We start from the raw sequence: 13,892 nt of genomic DNA on the forward strand, positions 1-13,892 counted from the left end.
CATCTCCTCCTCCTAACTTCAGAAATGGTGTAACCAATGACAGCAACATGGAACCAGAAGGCCAACCTGCAAGTGCACAGCTTGCTCTGTTGCTCCCGTACTATAAAGGATGGAAAGTGCATCTTCTGTTGCTAGAAGCTGAAGGAGAAGATCATACGCAAAAGGAGATGCAATAAGATAGTCTCTACAGTGGTCTACACAGTAACACTAAAAGAAGACATAATACACACAGAGAGACATACGAGGAACTTAAGCCAGATGTATACGTGGAGAGACAGACAGATGCCCACAGAAATACAGAGGTACAGGCGAGCAGGCTGGTTACAGGTCAAGTACAGTACCTAAGCCACTTTGCTTCATCTCAGAAGACTGCCTGGAGTAAGTGCTGAAGAGGCGATAACCTCCTGATTTGGAAGAAGACTCAGATAGCACCTGCAAAGACAGACAGTATAATCAGTGTCGTGCTCTAAGTTACCCGCTGGTCTCAAAAGCCATTATACATTAATTGAAGGTAAAGAAAAGTACATCTCTTCCCTAAAAATCACAATTTTCAAGAAGCATAAATGTACTCATATGCCAAGATTGTGACAGTGCATGCTCAGTTTTAATTTCAAGTTTGTGTTGGGCTGTGGAACAGTGAAGATTTCAAAAGTATGAAGGGACTCCTGTACCGAGCTCCTTGTGTTCCAAGACTCTTGCTAGGATCACTGGGACATAGACTTCCTTCTTTAGCAGCAGGAAAGTATATCCCCTTTAACTTAGCAGGTGCCTGCAAAGAGCCCCCGAGTGCTCCACGCACTCACTCACACGATGTGATCATCATGAGTGACACAGAGACGGAAGCCAGCTAACAACACCTCAAGCCTGAACACTGCTTTCACAGGTTCAGAACACGGATAGCAAAAACGCCTGTGAAACCCCTGCAAAAGGAAGGGCAATTCTAGAGCGCTCTGAAGGTGCCAGCTACCTGCTGACCGTGAAGCCAGCCTTATGACACGTTAACAGCCCTGAAGGAGAGAAGTAAGAACAGTAAAACTGATCTTTGATACTTCAGCAGATCAATGAATGGGACAGTTTAAACACTCTGTAATGAACCCGCCAGTTAGCTGGGACCTCCAGTTTGCAGGAGATCTTAGATGGGAGACAGGAACACGAAATGTGGGGCTGAACTGCGAGAGGCAAAGGCTGGAGCCTAAGGGAAGACAAAGATGTCACCACAGCTAGGTGAAGAGAATGCATGCAACCTCATAGCTGGTTACACTGATGCTTCTACAGAGCATGTAATCCAAACAATTCTTGCATTTCTCAAGCATATACTTACTTGCTCATCCTCATCAGTTTCTCTAACCTGTGTTCCCCCATCCTTCTCAATAAGGAGAAGTTTGGGAGGTCTGACTTTAAAAAAAAAATCCCTTCCTTAACTTCTGCAGATCCCTTCCCAAAATCAACTCAAACTCTGGCACATGAAAAGGAATGCCAGGAAACCAAAACCAAGCAAAAGTCCTTCATTAGAACTACCAAAAGCAACCACGACATTGTTACCTCCATGGACCCCGTCTTCCTGTTCCTGATCAGCGGTGATCTTCGCTGAATGCTGACCGGCTCGGAAGGCTGGGGAGACCTTTGTGGTGCACGGTCTGGTTCATCGATGACCTTCTCTTTGGAGAGGTCCTCCAGACTGCCTTGGTCTGCTTTCTTGTCCTCGTTCTGCAGTAAGGAAATATTGACACCTACAGGCACGTGGCCTTTGCAAGCACTGCCCAGGCACTGACTCCAGCCCTGGATCTCCCAGCTCTGCTGAGCTTGGGAGGATACCAGCGTTCTCAAAGACGGCCCTGACAAACCCCTGCAGTTAGGCAGGGAACACAACCTGCTAACAGCCCACAGGCACAACGGGAAGGTCAGAGGAGAATTTGCTGCTGGAGACTGCACGGTGCAGAGCCTGGTAAAGCAGCAAGGCTGTGGACAGGCCTGCGCTCGCCACGTTCCCAGCAGGCAGGGCAGCCTGCGTCCAGGCAGCGGGCTCACCTCTGCAGAGGCAGGTCGAAAGCCAAACCCCGTGGGTACGTTCCTCTCTTCCTCACAGCCTTTCACGCCAGGGCTGAAATGCAGCTCCACATGGAAACGCTCTTCTGAAGATGGGTCCTGTGAACATGCGGCACAGGGAATAAGTAAATACATACAAATCAGTCCCACTGTCAGTGTAGATTACGGTCTGGACCTGGGCCACCCTGCCATGCTGGTGCAGCACGCATCCCAAGCGCATCCTTTTGGAAGGAAAGCAAAAGCAACAAGAAACCACGAACATAATGGCTCTGGGTTTGTCTCATCCAAAAGGACAGTCCTTATTAGCACAAAGCTGAGGCATTCAAGTTGTTGTTATTTTGTGACAACAGCCACCAGAGAACTAAAACAGAATCGGGCTGTATGTGTGTGTGTGTGTGTATATACATATATATATATACACACACATAAACCTAAAATATAGCCCCTGGCAATCCACTCCTGTTGCAATACTAGCACACACTGAGGCAGGGAGAGATTGGTTCCCTGCTGGACCAGGGTTTAATCCACGACTTAAGTAACCGTCTCTAATATTTTTCTTTTTTTTTTTCCAAGGAAAGCCAGAGCTTTTGCAGTATCTGGCACCAATAATGCAAACCCAAAAGTTTACACTACTTTTATGAGCTCTGTTCAGAGGTTTTGGGGTTTTTTTTGACAAACAGCACTAGGAAATAGTTCACTTCTACCATTAAAACCCCACATCAGCTCTGTGAATACAAGATTCTAACTCTGTAGCGTATGGAGGAAGGAGAATGCTGCCCTTACCCACTACAACCTCCTGCAGTACAGGACCTGAGTCACAGGACCTGGGATTCAGTACGTGCAATTTGGTGCCAAACCTTCTCACGGTCATCACTATCAGCTTCCACATTTTGACTGGTTTTTAAATGATTCTCTTTACTTCTCAAAGATATCAGTATATTTTTAAAATAAAAAAGTTTACAAATATGGAATTTCTGGATGTTTTCTAGATATAGTTTAAAAAACTGCCAAATATAATTTGTTTTTATTTATTTTTTTCCTACTGTTCATTTGTAATTAATATTAAAAAATAGCAAACTATTTTGCTTTAGGAAATCCTTTAAAATAGATAGTATTGATTACTTAAGTTTGGCACTAGTGCTCAGGGTGGCATTCCGCTTACAAGTAACAAGCATTAACTGGGTCACTGCCTCCCACCGAAAAATAAAATCTAGCAGTTGTGTTAATGATCCATCCATCTTTATCCACAAGCAGAGAACGCTCAGGTTACAAACTTCCCAGCTGAAATCTCTCTGGGACTGTGCCTTGCATTGTGGCGGGAAGGATTTCATCCTACAGCTATACCCCTCACCTTGTTGTTGTCCTCGTAGAGCATGATAACAATCTGGGTCATGTAGTTCAGCTCTGAGATAGCACTCAAATAGTCCATGGCTCTCTTCCACTGCTGGTCTTTGTTTTCCTGATATATACACATAAACAGGCGCATGGAATAAGCAACAGCAGATACCTTGCAGCATTCAGTGAAATGGGTCTGAGAGTTTGTCTCTCCACAAGATAACAACATCATCAGGGCAGAAACCACCTTGCTCAACTTGCATGAAGAGAGATGACCTTGCAATGAGGGCAGGGTGCTTACAGTAAGGAGCAACTGCATAGAGGGACACTACAGCTACCCATAAAATCCACGTGCACATCTGAGCACATCCAGCTGCAAGCCCCCTATGCCATGCTGACCAGAGAAAAGCATAACCCACAGCAGGTTCCCAGACATAGTCATTGTCAAATAGTGGCCTGCAGAACGGAGTATTTTAGAGAAATCTCAAAAAAAGCACAGGGGACAAACTTGTGCTAAATAAAGGATCAGGTGAAGCTGCTTTTACATGACACTGAATGAAAAAGTCTACAGAGCCACGCTGGACTCCACAAGGCAGGGCAGCCCACCTCTCACTGTTTCCCAGCCCTGCTAGGGAATGGCTGGACCTGAAGTGCCACTCGTGCTGCTGTGGAGCATCTCACCACCTTGATAGACATGAAAAGAACCCTAGCGGTAGAAACAAACCCAGGTGCAGCCCGATATCCCTGTGCTGGAAACAGCATCCTCTGACACTCAAGTTGGGGAACAAAGTGGCATCTTATTCAGTAAGCAGTTCAGAGGTACTTGCATGACCACTGCCTACAGATACACTGAGCTTCCACAGACATCAGAAATCATGCCTGCTAAGCACGCCCAGACTCTCAAAGCATTTCAGAAAACCATACTTAAAAATGGGAAGATAACTCAGAGAGACTCTCGAGGAGTCTAAGGCAGAGCTTTTCTCAGGGACTGTATACCAGTTCCTTCAGGAAGCAGGTTATGAGAGAAAGTGAAGGTTGGATTGGATGAGTTAGTCCCCTAAAAATACATCATCTCTCCCTCTGGTAGAGAGCATCCCCTATGCATTTGCAATCTCAGTCACTTCCTCTGCAAGCAAACTGACTTTTTTTACTTTGAATTGATAGAAATTCACTAAATAACAGGGCCAAGCTGCTGAAACAAAGAACCGAAGGAAGCAGGAAGAGAGACATTCTCTCATCCCTGTTGCCTCGTCCTGCTATTCTCCTACATGGGTAAGCGTCTACTCATCTGAAACCAGCAGGACAGCTCTTGGAGAAAACATGCCTCTGTACAAGCAAGGCAGGCAGTGTCAGGACTGAGGAAGAACACTCCTCCTACATGCCAGAAAGGCAGGAAGCCGCAGCATGCAAACACAGCAGAGATGGAGTTGGCCAGAGGCCACTGATGCACGTCATTACTGGGGGAGCTGGCTAGAGGGGCAACCTACAAACATACACTGTCCACCATGGAAAGGGCCACCAAAAAAAAGCAGGGAGTCTTACTCTGTGAGCATTGCTGGGACACTTACATCCAGGAGCCCTCCATAGCGGAAGATACTGAGCAGAGAGTGCACATGGCTCTCACTGGTGAAGTAGAGCCGCGTCCGAACGTGGCGACCTGGTGACAGAACTCCTCTTGAGTACCTAAACCAAAATTGGCCCCGTGTTACTCAGAGCCTGCCAATGAATTGCCATCTATCATACAGCAGCATTTCTGCAGGCTTAATGGAAAAAGATAACCCCACATTAGGAACTGTCAAAGAGCAGCAGAAACAGCACAAACAGTGAGAGCGCTGGGCACAGAAGCAGCAAGTTTTATGGCATCCTAATGGAGACACACGGTGGGGCAGAGGCAGCCTCATCATACTAGCACTTTTCCCTTGCAGGGGATGAAGACACCACCATCTAGCTAGAGTGGTTTTAAGCTTCTGTGGTACCCTGCTCCCGCTCAGCAGTCTGAGTGTGCCTTTCCATTTCCCTTCTGGTTCTAGGAGTGCCAACATGCCTCCCTTTGGTGTGTCCTTCAGTGTATGTTCAGCACCTCCTTCCAGCCCAGCACACTCTTCTGGCATGGCTCCCACACACTGCTCCAAAGCTGCCCTCCCTACCAGCAGCAGCATGCAGCCCAATCCTTACAAGGGATGTAGTTTGTTGACAGACTCATCTTCATGGGTTCTCTGTAGGTCCAACTGGATCTTTTTAATGAGAGGAAGACAAAAGCCAATAGCAATCTCCAGTTTCTCCTCCTTATTAATCCCATATTCCTGCAGGAACAAAACCATAGATATCCTTGAGCCCTGGTTCTTTGCTACATCCTCACATGAAAGAAGGCTGCACTTCCAATAGTCCTGTCCACAAGCACCACCACAGTCAAGCAAGGACAGAAAGGGAAATGTCACTCAGTACTTTTCTCTCTCTTTCCCTCCCCCCACACCCCCATATTGCAGAGGGTGACAGAGGACAGAGACTCCACCAAGAATCCCAGTCTGTCTAGACGTGACTGTCAGTCTTCTTGCAACAGCTGAGAGGTGCAAGTCCCATCAGGGAACCTCCTCTCACAACACACAAACTTGTACGCTGACCTGGCATGAGCATTAATGCAACAACTGCTATTTGCAAAGATAAAACTTAAAGCGCTATGCTAGAAATAGCTAAACTGCATCTCATCAGGAACACTGTGAAAAAGTTTAGACCACTTCTGCTCTACATGGGCACAAGTGCAATTGGACCTTGCTGGCAGAATCTCATCCCATATAAATGGGGGATTTCTGCCAGAAGTGGGACAGAACAATGGTGAACACAGAGATCTGCTGCATGTGGCCCTCCTTTCCCCTCCCATGTTCATGGGCACAAACTTGTGAGAAGCAAGCCAACTTTGCCAACAAGAGTAACAAACTTGCCAGAACAAGCCTTCACTTTAGCACAGAAATCTCTCTTCCCTGTCCAGTCTCATATGTGGAGACCAGGCCGTTGCTGTAGCACACACGCTCAGCTCGAAGTTGTGCTATAATGCACCGTGATGAACACGGAAAAGCTGCTGCATCAGCTGTTCATTATTCTGACAGATTCCTCACCCAGGAAGCAAGCCCTGCCACATCTTACATCATAAATGGGTTTGGCCTTATACAAACACTAAGAGATGTACCCGAGAAATACCTGTGATACGCTGCCTTGAGAGTTATCGTGCAAGAGAATCGAGAAAAAAACAGACAGGGAAAGGGTCAGAAACTGACGCCACAGACATCATCACACAGGCAAGACAGGCTATACCTGGGGTATGATCACATCTGCCAGGGCTTTGGAGAGTTTGAAGAGTTCAGCTGTGCCCTCCAGTTTCAGCGCACAGTTGTGCTGTACATCATACTTGATGCAGTCATAGATATCAGGGATCTTGCTGATATCATAACGCCCATTCTTCATGCGGAAATCTCGCTCCAGCTTACTCCAGCGTTGCAGCATCAGTTCTAAAGTCTCACTGTGGTACAGCTGCAGGTCTAGACAGCAGAGAACACCAAACCACATTCACATCCTGACTACTTCTGCATACATTTCAAGTGACAGCTATGATTGACTTCTCCCAGCATAGAAGGGCTCTGATTGTTGTGTCACCCACAGGAATCCTAGACTGGAAAAGCCACTGGACCTTTGCATGGAGGTTTAACCTGCAGCAATAAGCTGAGAAAAGTGAAACTGCTTGCCTGTTGGCTTACGTCTGCCAACAGTCGTGTGAAATGTCCCACAGATGCCTTTTTAAAAACCTCTGCACTGTTACTAGGAAAGTTCCTAGACACAAGTAAATCATGACTGAAAAACTTGCTGTTTATCATCTTGAGCCCTCCCTCTGGGAAATGCTTGAAAAAAATCAGGCATACCTCTCCAGGCTATACTGCTGCTGTTTACATTCACTCTAAACCCAAGATGCACATATCACTTCCTCTACATTACAGCTCTCTCTAACAGTAGCTAGAAGTGGAATAGGAGCCTTCTACATTAATAGCACACACAGAATTTCACTTTAGAATTCCTTTGCTACAGAAAAACATAACCCATAGCGGTATTCGAGAGCTCTGAAGATGTAACCATAAATGAATCTGCTCCAGATCCTTTCCAGTTCTGATGCTCACCTGCAGATTTTGGGTCTTCCAGACGTTTTTGTATCTGGGAGGTGAGATTCTCAATCAGGGTGAACACTTGGTTACAGACCTCTACTGGGTTCTGGATAAATGTCATGGAGTTGAGCAGAGAAGCACTGCCTGTGGGTGCTAGCTGAGAGAAGACACCAGCAGTTAGTTAGCATCTCTACAAACTGGGAACACAAAACATCTGCCTTTTCCAACTGTACTGATTTCTGATTAGGTACGAAAGTGCTCCCAGCTGAGCGCAATAAGCTGGCCCATTCCTAGGGGTAGTTAGGCATGTTTTAAAAACTTCCTCAGGACCAATCTCGGAGGGAGCAAACAACTGCTCGTATCAGATCAGACCTCCCTCCACCTACAATGTCCACTCTTGTCTCACTTTGCTTCTGTGCTTGAGCAGAAGGGCTTCACAGAGGTTTTAAGTAGTTCTTTGAGGTGATAAATATGTTCCTTAATGGTAATGGATTTCAGTCCGGTAATCAGATCTCGGAGTCTGGGAAAAATACAGTTTTGGGGACCTGTTGGAGAAGCAGCTATAGTGCTTTTATTGGCTGCTGCGCTGGATGTAGCCCATGCTCTTTACTCTGCAGTTAGCAGACACCGATAGGACCACAAAAGAGTTTGTAACCAAAAGATCTGTTCACACATGCACAGAGCATGGATCTAGAATCTGGCAAGGCGTACTCCCCGCCCACAGCAACTGGGACTGTTCTGGGCAGCATGCAGTAAACCACAAGAACTGTTCTTTCAGCATACCCATGAGAATAAAATGCACTGGGACTTCTAAAGGGAGAGGAAGGTACCATGACGATTCTTGAAGGGGACAGTGCAGCAAGACAGGATTTTCACTTGGAGAAGGGCCGGATCTATTAACCTGCCCTTTCCCTTCCTAAATTCTGTTTATACCCTGTAATTTTGACCAGAACTGATCTCAGACTAACCAAACTACTCTTCAGATACCAGCAGGCTTCATGTCAAACCACTGGAGCAATGTTACTCTCCTTCCAGATACAGGCAGCAATAAAGCCACACAGGTGCATTACCTTTTCATAATCCTCTTCACAGAACTGAGCATCCTTCTGCATGATTTCATGCAGTCGTGCCTTCACTCTGTGTTGACAGCTGCTGAGGGAATCACTGTCACTGTCTAGGAGTCCGTTCATATTGGCACTTTTCACCATTTGCACCAGGATGGGGGTCAGCTCTCCTTCCAGGGCCAGCAGACCCTAAAGCAATACAGGACAAGATTTCAGCTATGTACAAACCAAACAACAAATATTTCTGGTCGTTTCATGGCCAGCCTTCAGTCAACTGGAGTGAAATCTCAGCTGCCCTCGAAGAGCAGTTTTACTGCAACAGCACCTACAGTCACCAGTGACTCTGACATGCTTCTAGAGCTATCTGAGGCAAAAGGCCAGCTCTGCCTGCAGCAGCTCCAGATCTCTCTAGGCAATCATTGAGCAGCCAGCTCAGTTTGCTGGAAAATGTTGATACAGCAGAGGCTCTGAAGATCAGCTAAGGTCACCACAGGATTCCCCTTGGCTCAAGCTTTAATCGCAGATCAACCTGTCTTCTCCCCAGCCCCCACCCGACACTGCACCAAAGACATTTCATTCCCCTTTTAAATCCAGCAGTCAAGGAATAACTCCTCTGGCTGGGCACTCATCCAAGAAACACTCATTTTGTAGGCAAAAAAATACTCAGCAACAGGTTTGATGTGCTCTAACAGTAAACACCAGCAACACTCCATAAGTAACTCCTTCTATAGTCAGAGCCCAATCCTGGACAGGACACTAAAGGTAACATACATGTGCAGCTACAGTGGATTTCCAGTTCCGCCCCATACATTTGCTGTTGGCATAGTGTACCATCATCCTCCCAACAGAGAGGGGGAAGCTCCTAGGACAGCTCCTTCCTCATCACCAGAGGTTTTCCTTTAGAACCGGCATATTTTAAGGCTAACGTAGCAGAACTAACAGATGCCCAAAAGAGAGAAAGGACCTTTGCAAAAGCTGCTGCTGTCATCTGAACTCGTCCCTCATCTGAGGCGTAGATCTTGAGATCGTGACGGTAGGTGCTGTGCAGCCTGAGCAAGCCACATCCAGGGAAACCAGCGTAATCACCTGGAACAGAGAACAAACTCAAAATTAATATTCTGACACCTGCGAAAGTAACAGCTGAACATACTGCTTTAGACAACAAACTTCACTGTAGTAACAAACAAGCAGAGAATTAATCACTTTCACAACCAGCATTTAGGCTGCTCCAAAATAGACAGTTCTAGCTACATACGATGACTAGAAATCTGATTCAGGCTTTGCTTAAGGTGGAAAAGTTCATTTTGAGGAAAAAAAGTGAGCATTCACCAGTCAAGTCTGATGCCACTCGAATTCTGCAGCAACCCTCTGAACAGTCCATAATTGTTCTGCTAGCCTGAATACCCCTGTGCACAAAAAAAAACCAAACAAACAAACAAAAAACCCCCAAAAACTTCCTTTACTTGTTCTCTGCACAAGAGCAGGTACTGCTGCCATCAGAACTGCAGGCAGAGCTGTTCAGCAGGGAGGCACCTGCCTTCCAAAGCACATCCTGTAGAGCTACAATTATCTGGCGGCAAAAGATGCTGGTTTATTTATGACAACTGAGTCAACCACAGAATTCAGATCAGTAATGGGAGAAAACAACTCATGCAGCTCTTGAGTTTGACCCTCCAAAGACAGTGCAGTGGTGACTAATTTGCCACTGCCTGGAATCCCTGATGATTTCGCACAGTACCCAGTCACATTGCACGAGAAGATGGGAAACCTGCTCCCAGCTCTGAGCTCACAACTCAGAGAAACACCTTGCTAGACAAGGACAGACACCAGCCAGAAGTCAGCTGTAGATCTGGACAATGCTGCCATGTGCCAACGCTACCCAGGAACTGCATCTCACTGCAAAGTCAGATCTCTCCCCGCCTCTGAATGACCATGCGTAGCAGAAGTCTCCAAAGCCATGACTCGGAAGGACTGAAGTCACCTTGTACGTGCTCAGACCGAGCTCTACTGTGAGCAAGAGGGCAGCCACAGCTCACCAGATATGGAACAGTCAGTTCAGAACTGTCACAGACCACACCTTAGGGCTCAGCCCAGCTTGCTGGTAACTGCACTCCACTTGACCAGAGCTCTGCAGACAGGTCTCTCCCTCTCAGGTTTTGGCTCATTACGCTACAATCTACTCCCTGTACTTCCACTGGAATTGCCTCTCCTGCACACTGTCTTCTTGTCTTCCCAACCTCTTGTCCAAGTCAGTGGCTGATCCTCTCAGCTCCGGGTGATCAGGAGTGGGCGCATCCTGCCAGGGCCCATGGACTTACATACGTCCAGTTTGCTTAAATATTCCCTCACCTGATCCTCTTCCACCAAGGGTCACTCTTCCTTACTCCAGAAGGAAATTTTCTCCAATTCAATTTAAATTATCTTAATTAATTTGAAAGTGAATTAATTAAATTTAATTAATTAAACATACCAGTCAAAGATAAGCAGTATCCAGTACTGGTCTCATCAGATCAATACAGTAGCAGTGTACTACTTCTGACTCTTTACTTGAATGAAAAAAGCAATCTCAGCCTTTTTTTTTTTCCCCCCCTTTGGGCTCCTGTTGACCTGTGTGCGTACTAAAAGCTTTTCAGAGTCACAGAATTACGGTGGACAAAGTAGGGAGAAGTTACCTTCCTATTCTCCTGTCTTGAGGCAGAATTATCTGTGTTCCTAGACAGATCTCTTCGGTTCTCCACATCTGACCTAAATTCCTTGTTAATCATACATCAATTTTGAATCATATTTGCTGCATTAGAGTATATCTTATTAGAATGGCTTCTCTTTTTTGAATACTGGCACAACAGTTGAAAGAATGCTATTGTGCTCCAAGACACACTAAAGTTTAACCACTGCAACAGACACCTCTAGCCAGCTTTGGGATCTTTGGGTGTAAAACCCACTTGAACTCTTTATCCTTACCAGGTCCACTCAAAAGAACAAAACCAATGCTGACCTGAGTCACACAGGCTGCAGACAGCCCACAGATGTCTGAGCCTCCCTCACGCTGGCAATTAGTCACCTGGGCTGTGCAGCCTGGCACAGTCACAGGACAGGACTGGAGATACACGGACAAAGCTCACCTTGGCCACCAGGGTACATACAGCGAAAGGCTCGCCCCAGCTCTTCTGCCTGGACTCTTCCTGCTGGTGTCAGCTCTCCACCCCACTTAAGCACCAGGAGAAGGGATGGGGAAGACTCTCGGCGAGCTTCTAGGAGACAAACAGGTACTCACTACGTCAGATCTCAAAGCTGAGCTTGCAGGGGGAGAGGAGGGGAGGAAGAAGCTGTCATCAGCACCTTGCAGAGTGCTCTCAACATATGCTTGACCCAAAATCCCCAGGAACCAAACCAGCAAGTAGGAAACCAGGAGTCACTACTTTTTGGAGGTATAGGCTGACATTCACCAAATGGGAAGCATAAGCTCTGCGTCATCATCCGGGGCATACTGATACACTATAAGACGCATCACTCCAACCCTTCATATGATGTGAGCAAAGATACGACATGGGTCACTAATTTTGCTTGCACATGCAGACACCTATATAGGCAGGATAGCTGCACGCACTCTTGAACACCAGGCTTGAAGATCATGGCAGCAACATCAGGTTTGTTTACCTTCATCTTCACTTGCAGCTTTTGGATGTCCATGAGGCAGATAGGTCAACTGAACCTTACGGTTAATGCCAGAAAAATGTCCATACCTGTCACAAGAAGAGGGCGAAAAAAAATTTAAACCAATCAGCTCCACTCACCCTTTGCCCAGAGGTCCCTAGGCAGCACACAGCAAAAATGCAGCACAGGCAAGAGACTTTCTGCTGCAGCACCAATTGCCAGGAACAAGAACATTTTTGCCACCTACCTGCGACCCAGCACACATCCCCAAAAAACCCAAACAACTGCCCCAAATGAAATTCAAAGATCATTTCACTTGTCTGCTCTTCAGCTGACAGCACTTTGTGCTCTCATACCCCACTGGGGCTCTAATCAACCTTAGCTAATTTCTGTCTACATCTTTAATGAGTGAATTAATGAGATCACAGAAAAAAAAAACAATCTGCCATCCACTCTGAGGATAACCACATCTCTAATGAGCAGAAAAAGCAGGGGAAGGAATCATAGCAAAATTTCATCCTCTGTGCTCCACAGACATGGCCTGAATACAGACACTGCCTGTGTATGCCACAGCGAGCTGTAGTCCCAAGAGAAATCCTTCTTTTGTTTCTAAGATGCCAATGCCTCCACATATTGTCTTTTATTTCAGCTGTACGAAACCTAAGGGGGCACTAGCACCTTTTCTTGTTTTCCAAGCTCCTTTTTGTTAAACTTTGGCACCAGGACAACCTTACTTAAAATAAGATTTGTTCCAAATTTATCAAAATGCTTCATAACACCATGGTCCCTACAGGACTCCAGTTCCTCTCCCACAGCAAAAGGAAGCTCAGTTTTGCCTCAAGTTGTTTAGCCAAAAACCAGACAGACTTGGAACAAGAATCAGCAGTGGTTTTCATGCCAAGGAGAAAACGTTAAGAGCATGGCACCTTTCATGTACAGCTGCTTACAGAAGATGGAGGAGACCCTGACCTCTGGGGAGCCAGCTGGCCAGGACATCAGCAACACAGCTTGTTTCTACATCGCATGCTGACCTGGGCTCTGAGACAAACTCACGGTGCCCCGAGATATGACCCTTACATCTCCAAGACACTCTTCAGCTGCTCCAGTTTGGATTTCCTCTCCTCAATCTCACAATCACTGTGGGTTCCCAGGTCCACCACAAGCTGCCGTGCAATGTCCAGCACTTCCTGTTGGAGAGCAGACAGTCTCAAGCATCCATCAATTCTGTCTCAGGCTCACCACTGTAGTCTAGCAAGGCCTCCAGATGGCTTCACCCAGCATCCAGTCCACATAGACACCCATCAGAGACATGTTCATTTCGTAGGAGACAGCTCAGGCACAACAAACTTTCACACTGCAGTTTGCTTCATCCCCATGCTGTGCTCCAGCCCCATTCAGAACCAAGGAGGTGCCTCCAACTGCCCCACTCCCTAGCCTGGGCCCACCTTTCACCAGAGGCAACCACAACAGATGGGCAAGCTGCATCAGGTCATCCCCATCCTACGGTTTTTGCATCAGCCAAGAACAGTTTCCATCCCACTCTCATACTGTCACCCAGCTGAGTGTGCAGCTGAATGAGAAAGGGAGTGTTTGTGCAACAGACTGTTGCCCTTTTGGGGGTTTCCACCCTCCCAAAGAACTGCCT

General features: G+C 46.7%; 1 protein-coding gene across 3 annotated transcripts in view; it reads right to left on the minus strand.

Moving 5' to 3' along the window:
* Window positions 1-13,892, minus strand: part of PPIP5K1 (diphosphoinositol pentakisphosphate kinase 1) — a 45,066-nt gene that overhangs the window by 22,263 nt on the left and 8,911 nt on the right. For all 3 annotated transcript variants that reach the window (XM_086471684.1, XM_086471683.1, XM_086471685.1), the window contains 13 exons: window positions 13,325-13,434; window positions 12,251-12,336; window positions 11,716-11,844; window positions 9,558-9,679; window positions 8,600-8,782; window positions 7,545-7,686; window positions 6,691-6,914; window positions 5,557-5,684; window positions 4,950-5,064; window positions 3,398-3,505; window positions 2,029-2,145; window positions 1,543-1,707; window positions 342-432 (listed from right to left, as the gene is read on the minus strand). In XM_086471684.1, the coding sequence (XP_086327810.1) occupies window positions 342-432; window positions 1,543-1,707; window positions 2,029-2,145; window positions 3,398-3,505; window positions 4,950-5,064; window positions 5,557-5,684; window positions 6,691-6,914; window positions 7,545-7,686; window positions 8,600-8,782; window positions 9,558-9,679; window positions 11,716-11,844; window positions 12,251-12,336; window positions 13,325-13,434 (1,720 nt within the window). The remainder of the gene's footprint in view (window positions 1-341; window positions 433-1,542; window positions 1,708-2,028; window positions 2,146-3,397; window positions 3,506-4,949; window positions 5,065-5,556; window positions 5,685-6,690; window positions 6,915-7,544; window positions 7,687-8,599; window positions 8,783-9,557; window positions 9,680-11,715; window positions 11,845-12,250; window positions 12,337-13,324; window positions 13,435-13,892) is intronic.

Source organism: Leptosomus discolor, chromosome 11 (assembly GCF_034619465.1).
Source record: "Leptosomus discolor isolate bLepDis1 chromosome 11, bLepDis1.hap2, whole genome shotgun sequence".
In the NCBI taxonomy this organism is placed as follows: domain Eukaryota; kingdom Metazoa; phylum Chordata; class Aves; order Leptosomiformes; family Leptosomidae; genus Leptosomus; species Leptosomus discolor.